The 24,447-nt window shown below is 42.5% G+C and overlaps 1 protein-coding gene across 1 annotated transcript in view; it reads left to right on the plus strand.

The window, feature by feature from the left end:
• Window positions 1–24,447, plus strand: part of REL (REL proto-oncogene, NF-kB subunit) — a 266,069-nt gene that overhangs the window by 96,609 nt on the left and 145,013 nt on the right. Inside the window, exon 4 of the mRNA XM_069234380.1 lies at window positions 17,388–17,536. Within this exon, the coding sequence (XP_069090481.1) occupies window positions 17,388–17,536 (149 nt within the window). The remainder of the gene's footprint in view (window positions 1–17,387; window positions 17,537–24,447) is intronic.

The raw sequence follows: 24,447 nt of genomic DNA on the forward strand, positions 1-24,447 counted from the left end.
CGTACGCTATGGTAGTGTGGGAGGGGGCGAAGGTGAAATAAGATCCCCTAGTTGGTAGAACAAAACATAGTGTTCAAGAGAGCTCTGTATTTAGTGCAATGCAACAGTTTTGGACCATTATCATGGTTCAGTACATTCAACATGTCAAGTTTTCCCAAAGGTTCCTTTTTGGATGGACGTTGGTTAGGAAGGAGTTAAGGGTATTGTCCACGTCCCTTAGGAACTAGTTCCATGCCCACCATATAAGGAGTGATAGTTGGGCAAAGTCTTTCCACTGTGAAGGAATAGATTTCATTCCAATAATTGGTAGAATATCTTGTAGGAATATATCCCAGAGTGCCTGGATACTTTTGGGAGAAAGATCCCTAGGATGCTAGGCAGGAATCCAAGTTACGTTTAGTGCTAGGGAGGTAAAGTTGCTGATGTCGTTCTAGAGTTCTTTGACTAAACTGTAATCTTGGAACATGTGTTTGAGGGTGCCTTGAACTTCCCTGTAACTCCAGAGTCAGTCTGAGTCAATCAGTCTTAGTCTGTGTAATCTAAGAGGAGTCCATTGGGCCATCTATGCTAACCAGTATTTACATTAAGACAGGATAGAGGCAATTTTGTGCTGTGTATCCAGGACCAGATACCTTTCTACGTTGATGGGATAATCTTCTATGAATGATTGTCTTTGAATAAGAGATCCCATTTAGTTTGGAGTCCCGTTGTAAGTGAAGAGTGATTTGGGGTAAGTATGTGTAGATTTTAAAAGCACAATGTTCCCCTTTATCAATTTTTTAGTGTAATGGGAAGATAAGGTTTATGTGTGGGTCTCGTTTTAGTTAGGGCACATTTGAATTCAAGATTGTTCTAGAAGTTAAGGTTGTTTAAATCAAATGGGCATTTATTTGAAGAGAAAGTTACAGGGTATAATTTTACCCCTAAATCTTTTACTAGATTAATTGCTTTAACAACCTAGTCTCTGTAAATCAGTGTTTTACCTTCTGATTTGATGTTTTGTTTGCACTGTAGCGAGGCTAATGTAAAGTGTTTCATTTTGTTTCCCAGTTTGTTGTCTATATATAGAAGGGCCTGCACAATCCATGTGAGGATTGATAGTGAGTGTTCTGTGGTGATTCTTTTCGTTGTAATGTGTGAAGTTAGAGTCAGTGGATGGATTATTTTTTGTTCTATTTTCAGCCACATTAAAGGAATCAGAAGTGGTTCTAAGAGCCATTATATGCCTTGCCTCACAGGATAAGCTGTTTGGTATGTACAAACTTCTGCAAGGTTTAAGCTACTTCAAAGGATATGTCAGAGAGTGAGGAGACATGCTTGAGAGTTGCTAATAAGCAGAGATGCCATCATTGTGATAGTCTCAGTGTGTCCCCACAGTTATTAATATTGGAGACCAGTTCTCTAAAAGATCCTTGATGTTATGTAGCAGTTTGTTTTCATTATATTTTATAGATTTGTTTAAGTTGCATGCAAACCAGATCCCCAGTGTCACTGATTAAAGAGCTGTTGCAGAGGTTTTTAAGGGGAAATAATTTGTTTTTTTCATTGAGTGTTTAACCCACGACTTTTGCAAATTTCTCTATTGTATTGAGAATTGCTGGAATAGCACTTTCCGCTTGTTCGGAGAAAATCATCTGCATAGGCTTCCATTTTCTGTGTGCCAGATTTGAAGGAGATCCCAGCTATTTCTTTGTTCTCCTTATTTGTAGTAAGAAGCATTGTTTCATTGTACGTAACTAGAGTAAAGGTGGGAGGAGCAGCCTTCCCTGTGCCTTCTTGTAATGTGAAACTATTTGATAGATGCACATTAATATTGAATTTTGAGGAGGGATTGTTTTAAAGTGCAAGGACCATTTTAAGTAAAGGTGGTGCTCAGCTTTAAACTTTCTTGTGTTACCCGTAGAATAATCCATGAGACTTTATCAAAGGCCTTTTGTGTGCCTAGGGCTAAGGACAATGATGGACTTACAAGAAATTTGCTTTTCTACGACATGACTTAACAATTCAGTGTTTTCTGTAGCTAGCCTGTCCTTGATGAAGCCTGCCTCAGAGGAGCAAACAATTAATTTAACGAAGCACTTGAACCTGTTGATAAGCATTTTAGCAAATACCTTTCATTGCAAGAAAGGCGGAAAGCCGTCAGGAGCTGGTGTCTTCATGAGTTTTAAGGGATAGATTTTTTAATTTCCTGAAGTGTAATTGGGTTTCTAAGTATTTTCCTTGCTTTTTGGTATTGTGGGGGTATTCGGTGTTTTTTAAAGTATTAAAGAATTATGTTTTAAATATAGTTTAAAATAGAAATCTTCAACTTTTGAAACAATGTCTTCTTCTTTGTTAGTCATAGTCCCTCTTTGATTTTTAATGCCAGTATTTTTGGTTTTGGTTTGTTTTGTTTTAGATAGGTGGCAAGAAGTCTTCTAGATGTTTTACATTCACAGACATTTGGTCCTTGTGTTTTGTAATAACAAGGAGAGCTTTATTTGACATATTGTTGAAATATTCATACTTTAGCTCCTGTTTGCTAATTTTACCATTGTCATGATGATTTAATAGGCATTGTTCTAGCTTTCTATTGACATGTTCAAGGTTCTCCATTATTGGGCTCCCTTTCTTATTGTTCCTTATGGTTACCCCCTAACTTTTTGCCTTTTGTTGATGCTAGTTATGATTGAAAGTGTGCTGGGACCCTGCTAACCAGGCCCCAGCACCAGTGTTCTTTCCTTAATTTGTCTCCACAATTGGCACAGCCCTGGCACACAGATAAGTCCCTAGTAAATGGTGCCCCTGCTACCAAGGGCCCTGAGGCCAGGGAAGGTGTCTAAGGGCTGCAGCATGTATTATGCCAACCTAGGGACCCCTCACTCAGCACATACAAACTGCCTCACAGCGTGTGTGTGATGGTGGGGAGAAAAAGACTAAGTTGACATGGCACTCCCCTCAGGGTGCCATGCCCACAACACACTGCCTGTGGCATAGGTAAGTCACCCCTTTAGCAGGCCTTACAGCTCTAAGGCAGGGTGCACTATACCACAGGTGAGGGCATAGCTGCATGTGCACTATGCCCCTACAGTGTCTAAGCCGATTCTCAGACATTGTAAGTGCAGGGTAGCCATAGAGAGTCTGTCAAACACGAACTCCACAGTTCCATAATGGCTACACTGAATACTGGGAAGTTTGGTATCAAACTTCTCAGCACAATAAATCCACACTGAAGCCAGTGTGAGATTTATTGAGAAATGCACTCAGAGTGCATCTTAGAGATGCCCCCTGCATGCCAACACAACTGCTAGTGCTAGGCTGACCAGTCTCTGCCAGCCTGCCACTTCCAGACTAGTTTCTGGCCACATGGGGTTAGTGCCTTTGTGTACTCTGTGACCAGGAACAAAGCCTGTCCTGGGTGGAGGTGCCTCACACCTCCCCCTGCAGGAACTGTAACACCTGGTGGTGAGCCTCAAAGGCCCAAGCCTGGTGTTACAACGTCCCAGGGCACTCCAGCTAGTTGAGATGCCCACCCCCTGGACACAGCCCCCACTTTTGGCGGCAAGTCTGGAGGAGATCATGAGAAAAACAAGGAGGAGTCACTTTCCAGCCAGGACAGCCCCTAAGGTGTCCAGAGCTGAGGTGACCCCTTCCTTAGAAAATTCTCCATCTTGCTTTGGAGAATTTAGCCCAATAGGATTAAGGATGTGCCCCCCTCCCCAAAGGGAGGAGGCACAAGGAGGGTGTAGCCACCCTCAGGGACAGTAGCCATTGGCTACTGCCCTTCAGCCCTAAACACACCCCTAAATTTAGTATTTTGGGCCGACCCTGAACCCAGGAAATCAGAGTCCTGACAACCTAAGAAGAAGAAGGACTGCTGACCTGAAAACCACGCAGAGAAGAAGGAGACGACAACTGCTTTGGCCCCAGCCCTACCGGCCTGTCTCCAGATTCAGAGAACCTGCAACAGCTACGCATCCAGCGGGACCAGCGACCTTTGCCGACTCAGGAGACTGCCCTGCAAACCCAAAGGACCAAGAAACCCCCGTGGACAGCGTCTCTGTCCAAAACAACAACAAGAAACCATCTTTAAAGGGACTCCCACCTCACTCCTGAAGCGTGAGTCCCCACCACTCTGCAGCCGATGCCCCTGGCCCATGTCCAGAGAAACCAACACTGCAGAGAGGACCCTCAGGCGACCCCAACAACGGGTCCTCCCTGAGACGACCTTCCTGCACCCCCCACGACGACGCCTGCAGAGAGAATCCAGAGGACCCCCCTGACCACGACTGCCTGGTAAAAAAGAACCCGACGCCTAGAAGAGCACTGCACCCGCAGCCCCCAGGCCGGAAGGCAACCAACTACCAGTGCAGGAGTGACCCGCAGACGGCCCTCATCTTTGCCTAGTCGGTGGCTGCCCTGAGAAGCCCCCCTGTGCCCTGCCTGCTTCGCCAGAGTGACCCCCGGGTCCTTCCATTGATTCCAGTACAAAACCCGACGCCTTGTTTGCACACTGCACCCGGCCGCCCCTGTGCCGCTGATGGTTATATTTTGTGTGCCTGATTGGCATCCCCCATCCCCAGTTCTCTACAAACCCCCCTGGTCTGCTCCCCGAGGACGCAGGTACTTACCTGCTAGCGGACTGGAACTGGAGCACCCCTAGTGTCTATAGGTGCCTATGCTATTTAGGCCCCTCTTTGACCTCGGCACCTGACCGGCCCTGTGTTGCTGGTGTTGGGTGTTTGGGGTTGGCTTGAACCCCCAACGGTGGGCTGCCTATGCCTCGGAGACTGAACTTGTAAGTGCTTTACTTACCTGATAAACTAACCTTTACTTACCTCCCCCAGGAACTTTGCACTGGCTACTTTTAAAATAGCTTATTGCCATTTAATGCCAAACTGTGAACATTACTGTTTTACTTCAAAGTTCTATATTTACCTATGCCAAATGCCTTACAATGTATGTACTTACTTGAATTCTGAATCTTGTGGTTCTAAAATTAATTAAGGAAAGCATATTTTTCTATATAAAAACCTATTGGCCTGGAGTTAAGTCTTTGAGTGTGTGTTCCCATTTATTGCCTGTGTGTGTACAACAAATGCTTAACACTACCTTCTGATAAGCCTAGCTGCTTGACGTTACTACCACAAATAGAGCATTAGTATTATCTATAATTGCCACTATCAACCTCTAAGGGGAACCCCTGGACTCTGTGCACACTATCTCTCACTTTGAGATAGTATATACAGGGCCAGCTTCCTACAGGATTGTTCTAGCTTTCTAGTGTCATTTTCAAGGTTCTCCATTATTGGACTTCCTTTCTTATTGTTCCTTGTCTTGAGGCTAAACATAGTGCTTTTATTGTGGCATTTAAGGGCATTCAATAAGGTTTGAGGGTTCTGACATGAGGGAGAGTTAAAGTCTAAAAAATCCGTAATATGCTCTTTGGTTATCTCCAAGTACATCTTGTTTTCTCTAAGTAGGCTGTTCATTCTCCATAGTTTTTTTTATTTTCATATGAGTTATATTATAAGAGATTGTAATACAAGTATGGTCTGAAATTAATATTGGTTCAGTGGTAGGCTCTAAGGCCTTGCTCACATGGGATTCGTCTTCTGTTATGTGATTTATTCAGGGCAATGTTTTATATGGCTATATTCCCTACCCGTTGGGTTAGTATTCCTCCAAATAGCTTTAAGCTTATACGTATTGCATAGGTTTGACATTTGTGATATTTTGTTTGGTCTGAAGAAACATATAGAAATTCTGCCATTGACATCATCCCAAGAAAGTTAAAGTCTCCTCGTAGTAGTAATTTTACTTTACATGGGATTTGTGGAAGATGTCTTGTTGAGTTGGATCCAGAAATCAGGTTTATCACTGATAGATGCATATATGCTTATTACATAGATTTCAATGTCTCCTTTTTGTAGTCTAGTGAGTAGATAGGTACCCTCATTATCTTATTCAACAGTGTGAATTTTTAGGCCTGACGATCATGAGATTAGCATTACTAGACCGTTCATTATCTTCTGTGCTGGGGCAAAGGCAAAATCATCAATCCTACCCTTGTGCATTTGGAGTGCTTCTATGTAACCTATTCTCATTTCTAGCAATAGAATTAGCTCTCCTTGTATTTAAAAAAACTGTTTGTTTAAGAGGTTTTTGATGTTTGGGTGATTAGACCTTGTGTGTTCAGGTCTGCTATATAAAACTATAGAAAGCTAGTTGGTATAATTGGTATACTGGTGTGATTTTCTGTTATAATGCATTTTTTGTTACTGCCTCTTGGTCATTCAGTCTTAAGATGGAAGTCTGACATCGGAGGTAATTTTAGATAATAGATAAATATGTGGTTTTAAAGGGCTGTTTCTAGTGTGCGTTAAGGGTCCTACTTGGGGGAGGGGGGTGATGAGAGAGAGTGGTAATAGAATAGAGAGGGGGGCATAGATTGAGGAGAAGGAGATAAAGACAAACAGCACTGAAAATTAGAAGAGTTTTAAGAGAAGGCCACCCCGAATAATAATAATAAAAATGCTCTTCAGCCGCCCCCCCAAAACAATATATGTAAGGCAGCGGATGCCACGGGTTGCCAGCATTCTCCATTTGGCACATCACCTTACTAAACACTTGATTTCCAGGTAACTCTTAACATTCATGTAGGTTGAAGGAGCAAGTAAGTTGAGATTACATGGTGTGAAGGTGGGTGCAGAAGTTGAGTGGGTATGTATTACTGGATAGAATGATTGCTGAAAATAGTTTTATATTAAAAGATTCCATATCAGACATGGATAAGTCTTTCCTCTATATTATCTTGCAATACGTCATGCCATGTTAAAACATAGTAAATCACAATGTATCTTAGGCGTGACATATCAGATCTCGGAGCATCCAAGTGTATTGTAACATAGCATGAGATAGTATAATGTGTTGTAACATGAGACAGCATGACTTAAGATCCTAATGATAACATAACATGATTGTCTTCAAATATATTTGTATATTCTAAGTGGGTTGTGTAGAGTTACTCTAGTCTATATAGTAGGCTTGGTGACGCAATAACATTGTAAGTGATATTTGTTGTGATATTAATTATGGTTTTCATAGATGAGAAAATGTAGTTATAGGGATTAATTGTGTTGGAGATGGGTTAGAGTTATGGTATTATTGTACTAAGAATGTGGAAAGGGGACCTGTTTTTAAGATTTAGTTGGCTAAATGTTGAGTAGTGTAATTTGTTTGTAGTGTTACTTAGTATTAATACTGTTAATAATGGAGTGTAATCGACTTAGTTAACCATTTGTGCATCATCAATATTGGAGATGAAAGTGTCCAGGTCATCAGGGTCATGAAATACATTGTTTTCCATTCTACATGACTTCAAGTTATGCTGATTCAGCTAAGGATAACTAGATGGAGAGATCTTTAAGAGCCTTTATTTAAGAGAGAAATATTTTCCTTTTCTCACAGTTTCCTTTGTGTGATCTTGGGATGCCCCAATTTTGAATCTTTTCCCGTTGATCTGTTGCTGTTTCTTCACGTAAGCCATTACCATATCCATATGTGCGTATCTGAGTGGTTTAAAGATGGTGTCTCTGAGAGATGTGAGGTTTTGTGGTTTGAAGATAGATATTCTATAAGCTTAAGTGATATCAAAGTGTAGTTCAAATTTTATGCCTTGGGTCTGCGGGATCCAGAATTCCAGAAAGGCTGTACAGGAAAGTGCATGGTCCAGTGTTCTTTCAGGATGGCTGAAGATTCATAAATATCCACTCTATTTTGGTCATCTTGTTCTGCCTCACATTTCTCTAGTAGTACAATACTGTTGGTGTGCTTAAAATTTACATTTTCTGTGTTTAGTGTCCAGCTGACTTAGGAAGCAATGAACGGTCATAACATGTAGACCCTGCAACACATGAGTACTAATCAGCTCCCTGCGTCTCCCTGTATATTAATTTCTGTTTTTAATTTTACCAACGGAAGCCAAGAATGAATGATCAGATCATGCAGTAATTTTAACTCACCTGTGTTTGATCCCTAGCAAATCAAGAGTTCCCTTAGGAAGATTAAGCCAATCCACAGGCACTGTCAAGTCTGGATGAGGGACTCTATGATGAAGAATGCCACAGACAAACTGTGGTTGAGAGTTCTTTTTACAAACCTTTTGGGGGCTTTCAACAAGGATTTGAATACTATGCTGGAAGCACCACCTTGATCCACACCACATAGTTTTTTGAGATAGTAGGCCTTATCGCCTACATTAGTTATCAAGGTCTCCTTATGTAGTTTCGACTTCCCCATTATCTGCTACAGTATTAAGGGAGGAGTAGTGTATTAATTACATGAGACAACTACTGTTTACCAATCACCCCCATCGGGGCCCATCTTGAGTACCATCTGAGTTGATATTTGCTCCCCATGTTTTAGGTTGAAACACCTCTTCAGAGTAACAAACAAGCATAGTGTAGGGGATGGAGTGTAAAGAGCTTCAGCGGAGTCTCAACATTTGAGTACAAATTGCAAGAAATCAGACATAAAATAGTTCCTGAGGCTGTGATTATTATGATGGTGAAATGCAATATGTATACTGATAAGTGTTTTAAGCACAAGGTTCGTGTGGGTAAAACAAGGAAACCATCAGTATGGCAGCAGCAAATGTCATATAATTGAATGCACATGGTGTGAATGAAGCATGTCATAGTGGTCCTGCTGCAAGAAACATATCTTGAAGAGACTGGTAAGAGAACATAAGATTAAAGACCAGTGGGGTGAATAGGTGTATTCCGCATCCTTTATGTCCAGTGCTTGGAAGAAGTTATTTTGGATGATGTAGTAATCCCATTCTGAGTACTAAAACCATACATTGACAGTTCTTAAAGGTTGTGTTAGTAAAGGAGACCTATGTAACAAAATGATTTTAATTTTGATTTGCCTGCTCCAAATATACAGGAAAAATGTATTATTTTATGTAATGAAGGGTGCACTTATTTAAGGTTGTACACCTCATACTGGGTTTACATGTTTTCAGCTGTATTCTGGAGGAGACACAAGTCAGGTCAAATGGTAAGGCTGATGCATCTTAATGAAGTTGTGAAGAGCCAAATAAAAGCATCCTGTTTTTGAAGTATAGTAATTTCATTCATCTATGCACAATCTGTATACCAGGATGCAAATGTGTTTTGTTAATGAAGGCAATTTGCATATTGTGATGGGTTCATTATTTGGAACATATCAGATCATGCACCCCGAGTTTCAAAGTTATGTGGACTGACAATAGGCTGCTTAGTCCCACCACACGGTTGCAGGTAGTCTCTAACTGCCATAGTATTTTTAGATTAAGTGAGCTCGAACATTATTGTAAACTAAATGTTGACTTGGTGTACCCTAATAGTGCATTCTGGGAAATTTTCAAGATAACATGGACAGTTTGCATCTCGTTGAATTGGGTAAGCAGGGGCTCAACAAATTAGCAGATCAAATTGAGAAACAGCAGAGAGTAGAGTCAGGGAATTTGAAACTGGTAAAGAGTTAGGGCTTGATTTACAAAGGTAACTTACACTTTTGAGTAATTTACACAGTTGCTTAAGTTTACAACTTTTTTGGCTAGTCTTAAAATCTGAGTGTAAATTTACTCCAAAAGTGTAGGTTCCAGCTGTTCAACAAATTGAATCGTCTGTTGGCTATATACTTTGAGTAAGTGTGCTCCTTTTTGGCTATTCACAAAATGTTAGTGTAAATTTACTCCAAAAGTGTAATGTACACTTAGATTTTGTTACTTGGTGGTAGGAATGCTCCCTATCTGCCAGAGGTGCACTGCATGGAAAAAACTCAGCAAATGTATTTAAATTGAATTAGCCCAAGGTGGGATGAGATGGCCAATGTGTGTGAGGCCATTTCTTCCTCAGTTCACTAATTTTCCTCTAGCTCTCCAGGTTCCTCCTGGCAGTTTTCCTTTTACCTTCTCAGACGACCAGGCTAGTTGAATACTATTGATTTGTGTTTCTGGAAATGCCTTTTTTCAATCTGTTCTATAGTTAAGTTAGGTTAGGGGGGTTAAAGTTTTGGTAGGGCAGTTAACTTATCCTGGTAGGGTTCTAGGAAATGGCGAAACTGTAGGTATCTAAACACTTGCATTTTGTATAGAGAGAATTCCTGTGAGTTATTCAAATTAATTCATATACTGTGAGACCCATATGTCCCACAGGTTCCTTCGTAGAACCCCTCTAGCTTCCTCCCTTGGGGAACTACATCATTTTTTGTTGAATAGTTTATTTTGTTAAGCTTCTCAGCCATTCAGTGTATTTTAGGCCCCTCACCAAAGGAGTATATGTACCATAGTGATTGGTGGCAGTGTGTGGGAGATTTTGGTCTCATATAGGAGGGAGTGTACAATGGTCTCTCCAGCAGGGTGAATTCCAGTCTCACTGCAGTGTTACTTCTGTTTCAGAAAAGCCAGTCATTAATTGGGATCACCTGCGAGGCCCAGTTATATAGATGGAGATTGGGTATCGCCATCAGACCTTCACATGGCTCCTACTCACATTTGGCAAATGACACCCGGGGAAGTCCCCCTGCCTGTAGGAACTTACTGACCATAGATTACAATTCTGTGAGGAAATGTGATGGGATGATTTGCAAGTTGTTCTGGAGTCCATCTAGAATTTGTGGTAAAGAAATCATAATAACATGTTCACCCCTACCTATTATAGAAATTGTTGGGGAGGCTGATCCCACCTTCTTCTGTTTTGTTTATTTAGTGATGAGAAATTTAGGTCCCAATATGTTTGTGGGTCTGTCCCCACATGTATGACTAAGTATTTACAGTGTTCTTCTGTGAAACACAGTTGGGTGTGTGTTAAGCATGACAATTAATGGCCCTTCAGTGGGACAAAAACCCAACCTTTACCCAGTTGAATCTAATTCCTGCTGTGTTGATCTGTAGGATTTGAATAAACTTCTGAAGAGATGTGTAGGGTTGTTAAATGTAGAGAAGCATGTCATCTGCATGTAGCACCACCCTGTCTTTGTACCCATCCCTCCACCGAAATCCCTTCAGCTGCATGTCTTGCTGTGTCCACTCTGGAAGTGGTTGAGTCACCATTGCAGAGAGTAGGGGGTGAAAGCAGGCACCCCAGACTGATGCTGCTCTCTACTGTGAATGGGATGGATATCACTCTGTTTACTTTAACCTGGCCCCAAGAAGCCTTGTACAGATCTGCATTATATTTAAGAAAGAGAGAAACAGATTTCATCCTCTTTAGGATTTAGTGCATGAAGGGCCAGTGGATGAGTGAAATGCTTTCTAGAGTCCACTGATATCAGTGGAGCCAAACCCTGCTGCTCTTCTCTTGCCAGAGCAATATGATGGTGCTGGCTTGTACTCTTGCCCATCGTAAAGCCGGTTAGATTACTGTGGACCAGGGTGCGTACCACTTTGGCTAGCCTGCTGTCGAGGACCTTTGCCAGTATTTTGACTTCACTATTTATGAAAGTAATTTGACTGTAGGAAGAACACTAGTCCAGTTGTTTATTGGATTTCAGTATCACTACTATTGTGTAGCCTAGTCGTTCAAAGTGGTAGTTTTTATAGCCTTCTCAAACAATGCTTTTAGGTGTAGGATGAGGAGCGAAGCATATTTTTTAAAGAATTCAGGAGTGAACCTGTTCCGGCCAGCCTGGCGCCTTACTCAGTGACATATCTGAAATTGCCGTCAGCATCTCATTCTCTGACAAAGGGAGGCCCAGCTTCTCTGTAATGTTAGTCATTAAGGCGTGAGGGATCAGACCTCAGACTGTGGGGCAGGCAAGTATGCCTGTTGTGGAGTTTGATCCTTATAGAGGGATTTCTATTACTTTTCAGATGTTCCAGCAACTTACCTTAGGTGACCAGTTTCCCCATTGCTATCAAAGGTTAAGCAAACAATCCTAGTCCCCTCTTCTTCTGAGGCCAACCAGTATAGCAACTTACCTGCTTTCTCTCTGTATTTGTGCACTCTATGCTGAGAGGCCGTCCATGCTCCTTTTCTGTGTTCAATAGCTTTTTCTTTAGTATGAGCTTGACCGTCTCAAGTTGCCTAAATGTTGAGTCAGTGTGTGAACCCATCAATTGTGCCTCCAGTTAGGAGATTTGTTTCTCCAAAACGTCCATTTCATGTTGTCTATCTTTTGCTTCCCCCAAGGAGGATCATGGCTCGCCCTCAAACAACGGTTTTAAATACTTTGCAGAGCCTTGTGGGGGAAGGGATGAAAAGGTGTTCAGCAAAACATATTCAGTAATATCATCCCTGAGCAAATCTGATTGGTCGTTGCCCTTCATCTATCATGCATTGAGGCACCATGTGGCTCTTAGCCGTTGGTTGAGGTTGAAAAGTGTTAGTTGTATTGGGGAGTGGTCAGACAGCTCTCTTAGGCAGATATGCATATTCAACTGTCGCCTAGACCTTTATATAATTTCTTCACAAGAAGGGAAGAGGGGGGTTTGACTAGTAAGTGTATTAACTGTCCCTTGCTTGTCACCTTTGCTAGGTGTTGAAAAGCCCCATCGAGCATGCCCACTTTGGTAATGTCTTGGATCTGTGTATGGCTGCCCCGCTGTTGAGATCTAGGTCTGGGTTCATAATGAAGTTAAAGTTCCCACCTCCATCACCCACATGATTGCCAAGTATCTGCGTAAGTGTTCAGGTGTGTCTTTGCTGCCATTATCTCTTCACTTAGTGCATGACTGCCCCCTCTTAATGTTATCATTAAGGCAATTCATGTTGCAAAGTATAACATAATATTGTCTTTATTATCTTGTGTAGCATGGAGGGATATGGAGTACGGAGGGAGTGGCCTATTTTGCACCAAAGTCAGGTCCTTGTATGATCACGCCAGTAGTGTATCTAACGTTTCAACAAAGAAAAACAAATCAGTTCCCCCTAATGATCTCCCGACCCCATACTTCTAATCTTGAAGTATCTGTTACCCGTATAAATTTCTCACCTTAATATGAAAACAACAATGAGATTTGTAACTCAAGCAAACACCCTCTGGGTGGTATATGTTGTGTCATCCTTCTTTCTGTCTGTGATGGTGGCATTTTGGGACGAATAGATCATAATAGCTTAATTATACTGACCATTTATAGAGTAGCAGTTCCTGGAGTGGATAAACTCAGGGTAACTTTGTACAGTTTATGCTTGCGGCTGAGGCAGGACCCAATGTGTATACAGTAAATGGTTCTTATCCTCATGCTCCATCCACCTCATCTGCCCCTTCATATTTTCGCTGCGGCCCCTGCTGAACCATCAATCATATTTCCCCACCCCAAGTCTATGCCACCTTCTTCTGATGGTAATCATATTGCAGCCTTCCCTTTCAACCCAGGGCCTGGCCTGGTCAGGGCTCTCAAAGAAGATAAGGATTTGCCTTGAAAATATACTTTTTATTTGCTTGGGTAGATTAGCATATATTTCTCATTTTCGGGTGGCTTTGTGTTGAGAGATTGCTTTTTGTGTTGAGAGATCGTGCGCTTTTTCCACTAGAAAGCACAGGTAAAGCCTGCCCACTGACCAAAGAACCTTCAGCCAAATTTTGCTGGCGTTTTCTGGCCTAGGGCCATCCACTCCATCATAGAAGCCAGGAAACTGCAAATTATTGTGACAGAACTGCCCCTCGACATCTTATTTTCTAGCTGATAATTTGTTAGAGGCCGCCTTTAGTTGTAGTTTTAAGTTCCCTGATAGTGTCCTCCTGCTCACTGACATGGTCCTGTGCTTTTTGTCATCCTGTCCATTTGATCCTGAGATCCTGCCTCTGAAGGGTGACCTCCACCCCCACCTTGTTTATTTTAGTCTCCGGAGCCTGCTTAAATGATCCTGCATGCCATACAAAAATTGAAGTTGTCAGCTTGCACTGACTATTGTCCTGCGTGGCTTGTTTGGGGGGAATCCACTTTCCCTTTATTATGCCACCTGCATAGTTGCCTTTTAGATGTGTAGAGTGCAGCGTGTAGTTTTATCTTGAATATTTTAGGGGAGCAGGGTCACTGATCTGCCTGCTTCAATGACTTTGGGTGGCATGAGCTATCCAGCAGGGAAGCCTGATACACCTGTGCTTTTCAGGCCTTTGGTCTCCTTAGTCTGCTTCGTTGTTGCTGAAGACCTTTCTTGCCAACCCCACAGTGCCTTTCTCCTTTGTTGATGGGCCTGTAGGGTTATCCTGAAGGTCCTCTCCCTGCACAGCATTGTGCTTATTGTGGGAAGTGGTTTTGAGTTCTATTTGCTCTCTTGCAAGTAAAGGGCTCCTCAAGGTAGCCACAACCACTCCCAGTCAGTCTTTCCCTCCAAGATCATAAATTCTTCAAAAGTTATATTTTCTAAACCACTGTCCGCTGTCCAGGTGGCCCAGATGATCTTGGCAAAATCTGGAGAGCTGGGCCATGTAAGACGAGATCATTGAAGTCTCTGGCATGTGGGAACAAGGTTTCCCCTCCCATTGGGAAAGAATTTCCTGGCACAGTGATATGGCTGTGCAGGCGGTCACCCCCACAACCCAGTGGGGTGGTTAGAGCTCTGAGCAGGGGTGTAGAATTTAATAACATATCTACTTGCCCATGGGACAGGTTGCTCTATAAATCCACTTGCCCTGTGAAAAATGTTTACTTGTCTCTTTGTTGCCACGTAGCACAGCGACAAATTATGGCAGTAATTTCATTGTATAAGAGCTCTGATTATAGCCTCTCTGATTATGGCTAGGCTCATACTATAGAAGGGTTTGAATACTAGCAATACCCTTACGTTGCCATCTTTCTGCAGATGTGCATACTGGGGCTGGAGGTAGCAGTAACTGATTGTTTCAAGGTTGGAATGCCTTTATGAGTCTGTGCAAACCTACTAACTTCCATTTTTAGAGGTTTTTATCAGCTCTTGCCTTAGCTTTTCCCATACTAAGAAAGGTTGGAAATTTAACGATGACAAGAGCAGAAGTACAATTTCTTCCAGGGCTGGGAAAAAAGTGGTTGGAAGCAAACTGAACTTGCAAATGCTTAACAGATTTTTGCTAGAGCAAATCTACAAATGAATATTTGCTTTTGCTAAAATGCAGTTCACAAATATTTTGTAGGAGTACGATTTCCAAACAAACTTCTGTAAATTCTTCTGAGTTCATGAAAGCCCTAAATGTATGCACTTATGTGCCTTTCTTTTAGAATTGGGCCTCTAATTAGGTCCGGCATTAACCAAGACGTTTTGTTTTTATTAAAATTCTATCTCTCTCTCTGTCTATCTATTGACTGGTTTCACTGTGAAAAACAGTATTCTGCTCTTTCACAAGGAGTATATCAATGCCAAGAACGTTGTGGCAATGTGTGCTTTTTCAGAACAAAAAGATATATTTTTTAATAGAAATATTTTATTGCTTTTGCACAACAAACAAACAATAACAACAGTTGCTTTGTTCTGCCCAGTTTAAGAAGTACAATGATCCATTCTGGTAATATGGTCCCAGGTCCAGTTCTAATCAGTGCCCACCAAAATACAGCAAACGTGATATTGATGTTTTGCTAACCCATATGTCCATGGTATTCCACATTTTCTTCCACACCTTTTGGAATTCTTGGGGGGAACAAAAAATATTTTTATTTTTGACAGTGTCTGTTATAATGATGAGGGCCCGCCAGCTCCCACAGCTATAACGTTGTACAAAAACCATGTCAAAACAATACATGCATTGACAAAACCAAAAGGCTGACCACCAATGTCAATGTCAGACCTTTTGCCTTTGTCAATGCTTGTTTATTTTCATGTTTTTCATAATCCTGTTGAAACTTCTTATCTTGATTTTCCAATATGAATATTTTTGGAGAAACTAGAATGCAGCGACACATTTTACTAAATGATGCTTCAGAGAGGTAGTACCTAAAACTTTACAGTAGCTTAGCAAAACGTTTTTTTTCTAGTTGCATTTTTTGTGAACAATTTATTTTGAAAGCAAAGATTCAACAACATCGCTTTCAAGAGCCTGCAAATATTTGCAGTTTGTCATGGAGCATCATGGGAGCATTACATGGAGCCTCATATTGTTAAACTTTGCAAACTGTCAGTAGTGTAGTCCAAGGCTTTCTTTGAGACTACGTCAAACTTCCAGTCAACACTGCAGTCAAAACAGTCGGGAGAAAATAGGACTGCTATTGAATATGCCGAGCTGTTTTGACTGAGGTGTTGACTGGGAGTTTGACGTGGTCTAGATGTATTTGTGACGAGATGAGAAGATTATTAGGATGTTCTTTGGTGTCTCCTTCAAATTTGCTGTCCTGATGATGACCCTGTTCTGATTAGTTTGCATTTGGGGTCGAAACGTCGACATAATTTCGAATGCGGACGTTTTTTTAAATTTTACTGTGGATTATGATACTCAAAAAGCGAGTACATCTGTGAACATCATACCATTCCTTACAGTCACATATATATTAATGTGTATAGCACCAATGGACCTTTTACTCACCTTGTCACTTTGCACTGCGCCGTCACTACTTAGGAACACCTTTTTACAATACTGAGATTGATTTGGTTAAAATATGAATAAATTACATTGAATGTACGGGTAATCCTTATTTGAGAGGAAGGGTTCCTTAAATAACTACTGCCGCGTAAGTCACGGGCTACACTTCCCCCTTTGGAGACCACTTGTGTTCGTCATATTGTGCAGTCGGAGCACATCTCCCCTCATGCCAAATGTATTTCCTCTTGATTACTTTTCTTCCTCCTATTTGCCTTTCAGCCGTTTACCTTAAACATCTTCCAAGTATTTTTCTTTCCTTCTGTATATACATTTGATATGGACAGACTTGAAAAACACTAGCACCAATTATTCCTTCCCCTACCTTTGTGTGTTTTTTGTATGTATCACGTTTGCCGCGTCCCATTAGTTGTCTTGAATTCTTCTGTACTTAAGAACCTTTTGATTCCCCTCCCACTTTGTATTACTCTTAATAATTACTTTTATAAAATAATGTACATCCTTGAAAAAGTCCTAGTTTTAACTGCACTTCGATCAAAAGATTGGGTGATCAGCTGTGTTATGAAATATTGCAGTACAAGTAACTTTAGAAAGAAAAGAAAGATGCCCATGGAAATATGGAGAGAAGAATAAAACAAATCTTTGTCTATAATGTCATGTTTTGTAAATCCTGACTTATACTTATGACCTTTGGTACTTTGCACACTCTTGTCTTTAACGTTTGTAATTTGAAGATAAAGACTGCCTTGCCCATAGTTTTAAGAGTGCTACTTGTACCCTAGACCATCCTATATCTCACCCAGTTGGCGAATTAAGTGTAACCCCAAGTTATCAGGGGGCCCTACCCGCTTTCATACTAGAGTTTGTCTATGTCTGCAGTCGGTGTTTTACCATTGATTTTGTCTTTGCAGATCATGAACTATGCAGGGAAAGGTAAAGTGCGTGTGTCCTTAGTGACAAAGAATGAGCCGTGCAAGCCCCACCCCCACGACCTTGTTGGAAAAGACTGCAAAGAAGGCTACTACGAGGCTGATTTTGGACCAGAAAGAAGAGTTTTAGCGTAAGTGCCAGAAATATAACGCACATCCCTAAGTATTGAATGATCTTCCGATGAATGAACTGGCGCTGATCTGTTTGAAATGGTTTTACTTGGACTGCATTCTTTGTAGACCCGAATTACAATGGACTGGTGAAAATATTTGCGAGGAAAGAGGCATGTTAGCATATTGTTGTTACAGGAACATTAGCCGTCCCTGTAAATTAGAGGTAGGTGTAGCACAATTCTAAATATTGACTGTTTATATCTCAAAAGGATACAGGCCTCTGACTGACTACCTTTCGTTGCAATACGTTCTAAGGGAAAAACATGTCCTGTTTCCTTACCTTGCTGCCAGTGGCCTAGTTGAATGTACGCCTGACTTAGTTTCAGTCCTGCATATTCCACTTAATATAGTTAGCTGGATGACAATGACCTGGTTAAAGAAAACTTTGCTTTTGTTTCATTCATGTATGTCATTGTGGCCTTAGCAAAAACTTTTGATATGAATAATTTGTTTATTGATGACCGTAGGACAGACAGACTTGTTCGAAGCTCTAAACCTTAAATTAAAGTTCAGTCACGTTTTCATGGTACCCGACATGCATATGTAGGGGCCAATTTGCATATGAATAGCTTTGGTTGTTTCTATTCAATGGCTTGAGAAAACTTAAACGTGACCACAGGTCTCAGTTGAAACTATGGTAAATGCAAGCTTCTTTTGTTTGGATGTGAACTCTTGTGTCATTGAATGAGCACCTTGTTCTCGAAACATTCTGCTATTTCATATGAACTATGATTTGCATGGAAACTCATATCTGCTTTTTAAATAACATATTGTGTCCCTTTAGCTCTAAGCGCAAACTAAGGAAATGTATTCAGTGTAATGCATTGGTGCTATCAAAGATACAAAGTTAACAGTGTACACCTTCATTAATACTCCAGGTTACAATGCTAGTGATATATATAGTTGGTGAAGGGCTATTGCCTTAGTCTCTTGCAGTTTTAACCACCAGGTTAAATATCAGCTGGAATTACTTTTCAGAATGATGGAATTCAAGGAGTAACTATATGATAAACATCTACTTTAATGGTATGCCACAACGGTGTGCAGCAATCTCTGCATTTCACTTTTCTGCGGTCAAATGACCATGAACAGAGCTATTGCAGCCCCTCTACATTAAGGGTAGCTCGTAGATCCTCTGAAGTCTATAGTAAAAGGTCATTCAAGAAACAAACTACATTTTAACCATTTAATAAGATGCTAATTATCATTTGGAAGAACGTTCATGCCACTGGTGTTCCCAATCCTGCCTATTCAGAGGCGGATCATACTAATAGGACTTGGACAGTGATGTGCAGAGTAGGTCCAAGAAGGACAGATAACTGCCAAGTTAATAGGATAACCACAGCCATTATAAAGGATTCACATTTAGGGGGTCATTCTGACTCCCGCCGGCCGCGGTAACCGCAGGGCCGGCGGGAGCCGCCGAATGACCGCGGCGGCCATTCTGAGTTTCCCGCTGGGCTGGCGGGCGACCGCCAGAAGGCCGCCCGCCAGCCCAGCGGGAAACCCCCTTCCATGAGGATGCCGGCTCCGAATGGAGCCGGCGGAGTGGAAGGGGTGCGACGGGTGCAGTTGCACCCGTCGCGATTTTCAGTGTCTGCTTGGCAGACACTGAAAATCTTGGTGGGGCCCTGTTAGGGGGCCCCACGATACCCGTTACCGCCAGCCAGGTTCTGGCGGTCAAAACCGCCAGAGCCAGGCTGGCGGTAAGGGGGTCGGAATCCCCATGGCGGCGCTGCTTGCAGCGCCGCCATGGAGGATTCCCTTGGGCAGCGGGAAACCAGCGGGACACCGCCGGTTTCCCGTTTCTGACCGCGGCTGTACCGCCGCGGTCAGAATGCCCATGGGAGCACCGCCAGCCTGTTGGCGGTGCTCCCGCGGTCGCTAGCCCTGGCGGTCTATGACCGCCAGGGTCAGAATGACCCCCTTAGTTTCTTTGTATGTAATCCTAGTTCTGGGGCTCAGCAAGGAATATCAGGACATCTACATAAAGGGTCACACTGTCTCCACAGCCCACTCTAAGCCCCGCAGCAGGCCATCCACTCTGCACCATCGGCTCAAGGCCTCTATCGCCACTGCAAGGAGGAGCGGGGACAGCGGGCAACCCCAGCAGGTGCCCATTTGTACTAACACATCTGACATTGAGTTTCCTATCTTCACATGTGCCACCAATTCTGTTTACATTAGTTGCAACCATTCAATAAATTTAGGGCCAAAATTTGTCTTTGTCAGAAGGGTGAATTGACAATCCTATTCCACCAAGCTCAAGTCCTTATGGAAGTCTACTAGGAGGAGCTCATGGGCTCCAGGCCAACCCGTCAGCTAAGACATTGCCATTGTATACCTTCCTGATGTTGTGCAAGGTGGCCCGGTGGGTCATGAACCCAGATTGGTCTGGGTGGACCAAAGACAAAATCACTCCCACCAGCTGGTTGGCAAGGGCTTCTGCCTAAAGTTTTGTTTCAACATTAAGGAGGGAGATAGGGCGGTAAGAAGTACAATGATCTGGTGGGTGCCCTGGCTTGGGGGTGTCCACTGTCCCTGCAGCACTAAGGTCCAATGGCCTCAATGAACTCCGCCCTCAAAGACAGAGACTGCTGGGGCCTGGAAACCTTAAAGTATGCCATTGGAGCGCGGGGTTTCACCTGACTGTAATTGTCCAAGAGCTTATCTGAACTCCTCTATGGAGACCTTTCTTTCCAGACGTTCTGTGTCCGCTGAGTTGGGAAGTCCCAGTGAAGCCCCCCAAATCAGTGGTATCTAATACTGGAGCCTGAGAGTACAAAGACGCATAGTATTAGATGCAGCAGTTTCTGTTCACCTCAGACTTGAGAGCCCTATTCAGGGATTATAAAAGTGATTATAAAAGTTGTCGAACCGCAGCCAGGCACAACCAGTGAAGGGTCATACTACATTTGTCTCCACATTGGTAGATGTGGCCCTGTGCCGCCAGCCACACCCACTTGACTTCCTCTAATTTAGTCTGTCTCAGGAGCTCCTGAGTGTCTAGAGAATCCCGAATGAAGGTGGAGAATGCCTCGACCAGCTGTCTTTCTAGGACCAAGACTCTGGTCTCAGGATATGCTACTTCCCTCTCCATGTCTCTGCACATGCCCGCTTGAAGGCTAATTATGTCCCTTTGTAGAATTGCTTTGAATGCCTCCCAGATTATTTGTGGGGAGTCTACTGATTTTATGTTTACGGCAATGTACTGGGTATATCCCTCATGTAGGCGCCATCAGTTTGTGGGGTCAGCCAACCACCAAGCACTGAGTTGCCAGCATGATCGTGGTAGACACGGCTCCCAGCAGGGAGCACACTCCACCGGGCAGAGGTCCAAGAGGCCCCACACCCCTATATAGAACTCTGTTACCCAAATAACCCAGTGTATGGCATGAGAAAGTAATCCAGGCTTGAAAATGCCTTATAGGCACCAGCATAATAAGTTTAGCTTTGCTCTGTAGGATGTAAAGCCTTCCACAGATCAGAGAGTCCGAGTGTGTCCAGGAATATTGAGAATAAGAAAGGACCTTACGAGTGGCCAGTTCAGCTACTCTGGATCGGTCCATGCAATTTCTGCCACTAATTTAAGATCTCTCCTACACCCAAGGCCCCAAGGGGAAAAGAGCCACTAGAGCACAGAGGGTTTTGAGAGAATCATATGAAAGTGGAGTTGGGGGTGGGGCACAGACGCTGAGGAGAGAGAAAACTTCTCATGTAGAAAACCGGACACCGATGCATATCTACCCAGGTTGCCATGCTAAATCTGGGTGACTTCAAATGCTAAATGGCTATAGAGCAATATAGCCGTCCTCTGGTGAAGCCTGCAAGGAAGGTATGAAGGAAGTAGAAGGGGTAACAGTTAAATCACTGGCAAACTGGAGAGGAGAATTAGATTCCAGAGGAAGAGATGTAGAGAAGTCAATATCGGTTACATCAACATTTGCAAAGTGCACAATTGCTTTTGTGTTCTATTCAAATGTCTTTCGTTCGCCTGATAATATGTATTCCTAATTGCTTCTACTTTTTCATCCGATTTACTAAGCATTGCATGTAGTGTTAGTGTAGCAGCACAACAGCCTGTGGCAAACAAAAATATAGTATTTGCACTATTGATACAGGAGTTTTTGTAGCTGGTGTGGTACATGATCTAATCTCTCTCTCCTTGCACCGTTTATCCTGTCGCCGAGTTCTCAATAGGGAAAATTGCTGTTCAAATATCTGGATGTGCATACTTCACATATACAGGTGTATGCAGTCCCATCGTCACATTGACATTCTGTAGATGGACTGGATAAATCCATGAATCTCATCATATTTAGGAAAGTATATTCAGCAGAGCTCAATATGCTCATATTACAAACCCTCCTATAAGTGGAATACAAACGTTGTCTCACAGTGAGCTCTTTTCAAGACTGAGTGTATGGTATTATAATTGCAATTACTTTGTGCTTACTACCCCTGACTAGGTGTTGACGTGGTTTATGCCAGGCGGCATGCTCCTCCGAAACCCAATTTTAGTGGTTAGTCCAGTAGGTCATTGTTGGCTGTTAGGATTAGTCTTGTGTGCCCAGGCAACCCATTTCTTGCATAAGCACCAGTTTATTTGTTGTGTCTGAAATGAATAGGAGTTAGTTCTGATCATTAGTGGCTGAATTCATGCACATTGTTGGTGATTAGGTATTGTTAGGTTGCAGGGGTATGCCTTTCTGTGGAAGGAGGAGAGGTTATAATCTTGTAAATGAGTTGTGAGCAATTTGCAGAAGTACAATCATAATAAGGCAAATGTCTGTTACAAAGTAGGTTGTGCCCAGAGAGAGGTTACATGCAGTGGATGGAAGGGAAGGAGAGGATCACTAGAAATTAGGTAGGAAAGGTAACAATTTGAAGTTTTCATTAAAGTTCAGTTTTTTTTTGCTGTATTTTACAGATATAGATGATATTTCTGAGGTAGCATAGAGTTTGAGGGTGCAAGACTTTAGAAAGAAACATTACTTGCATTGTGTGTATGATATATCAGATTCATTTTTTTGATAAGCACTAGAATCAGGCAGATAGTGTGTCTGTTAAGCTACTGCTGGGCCACCACTCCAACTAGGTCAGTTGATCAGCTCAGATTATGGGGCTATGGTTAGTAAACAGGAGAGTGATCCTCACATTTTTGCAGTCTGATGGTCAGCAACCTGAGCTCTTGCATATGAAGTATGTGATTGGATAATCTAATACCAAGAGATCCTACTTTGTCACGTGAGTCAAATTACCAGATTATTCATCTAGTTAGTTTTGGTCTACAATGCTTATATCTTTTTGGCTCTTCACCCATACAGAATGCACAAAGATGTATTAGTCCACGTAAAGACAAACCTGGCCAAGTATGAAATTATGTCAATAGATCGCATTTTATGTCCACTATTTTACTCATACTGGCCATAAATTAAATTTGGTGGCATGTATTCTCTTTATGGATGGAAAGGTTATCCTAACTGTCAGTATTTATTTCTTCTGCTTTTCCCTTGAAGGAAGGCATCCCAAAGGGGTCCTGCAGGAATTTCATGGTAAACCACTGCTTTTCTATCAGAATACCCTTTCACAAGTCACTGAATGCCTATTCCATCATTTATACCTATGGAGGTGTGTTGTCGAACAGCAATTGCATCATACAGATGTCATTAGGTGATGTTAGACCTAACTGCCGTAGAGTGGTTATCCCCCCAACTTTTTGCCTACCTCCTCCATCTTTCTGACCTAGTTTTTGATGGTGTAAGGACTCTGCGCACTTTGCCACTGCTAACCATCACTAAAGTGCTTGTGTTATCTTCCCTAAACATGTAACATTTGCTTTCCCCCAATTGGCATATCTAATTTACTTATATGTCCTTTGTAAAGTTGTACTACGTGTTCCCAGGGTCTGGAAATTAAACGCTACTAGTGGGCCTGCAGCACTGATTGTGCCACCCACTTAAGTAGCCCCTTAACTGTGTCTTAGGCCTGCCGTTGCAAAGCCTGTGTGGGCAGTTTTACACTGCCATGTCGACCTGGCAAAATCCCCCTTTTGCCAGGACCAAACCTTCCCTTTTTTATACATATAAGCCACCCCTGGACAACCGAGAAGGCAGGGTACAATGTATTTAAAAGGCCGGACATGTACTTTTTCATTTGACATGTTGTGGTAGTGAAAAACTCTCACTGTTGTAAGACCTACCTCTCCCGTAGGAAAACATTGGGATTACCTTATTACATTTTATAAGTGTAATTCACAATCTGGAAGGGATAAACTTTTTGAGTTTGATGTCTCTGTAATCACAATTTAAAATCACAACTTACAGTAAAGCCAAATTTTAAATTGCAGTTCTGAAAATGCCACTTTTAGAAAGTTGGCATTTTCTTCTGTTAGCCATTTGGTGCCTGCTGCTTGTCTCTGATCACTTGTGAGGGGTGGGTGACAGCTGGACTTTGGGTATCCCCCTGAGACAGACACACACAATGGAAGCGTAGGTGCGACTTGACCTGCCACCCTGGGAGGATGGGAGGGATGAGCTGGGCACAGCCTCACCTACACTTGAATAGGCTATGTCATTTCCAGTCACAAAGGGCTGCATACTCCCCCCCTCCATAGTGAGTCTGGAGCCAGGGCAGGAAGGGCAGGACCTTTGTGCACTTCAGAGGCCAAAATGGGTATAATTACTGGACCTCTGACACCACCACTGTGTGAATATTCTGCCAGGAAGAAGGACTGCTGTACTGCTGAAGGACCAAAACTCTGCTGGATTGCTGCTTTGATGGACTTCTGCCTTGCTGTTCTGCCCTGTTGCATGCTGTACCCCTGCCTGGGTGAGAAGGTCTGGACCTGCATCACTTGAACACAAAG

The sequence above is a fragment of the Pleurodeles waltl genome, chromosome 5 (genome assembly GCF_031143425.1).
Source record: "Pleurodeles waltl isolate 20211129_DDA chromosome 5, aPleWal1.hap1.20221129, whole genome shotgun sequence".
NCBI lineage: Eukaryota > Metazoa > Chordata > Amphibia > Caudata > Salamandridae > Pleurodeles > Pleurodeles waltl.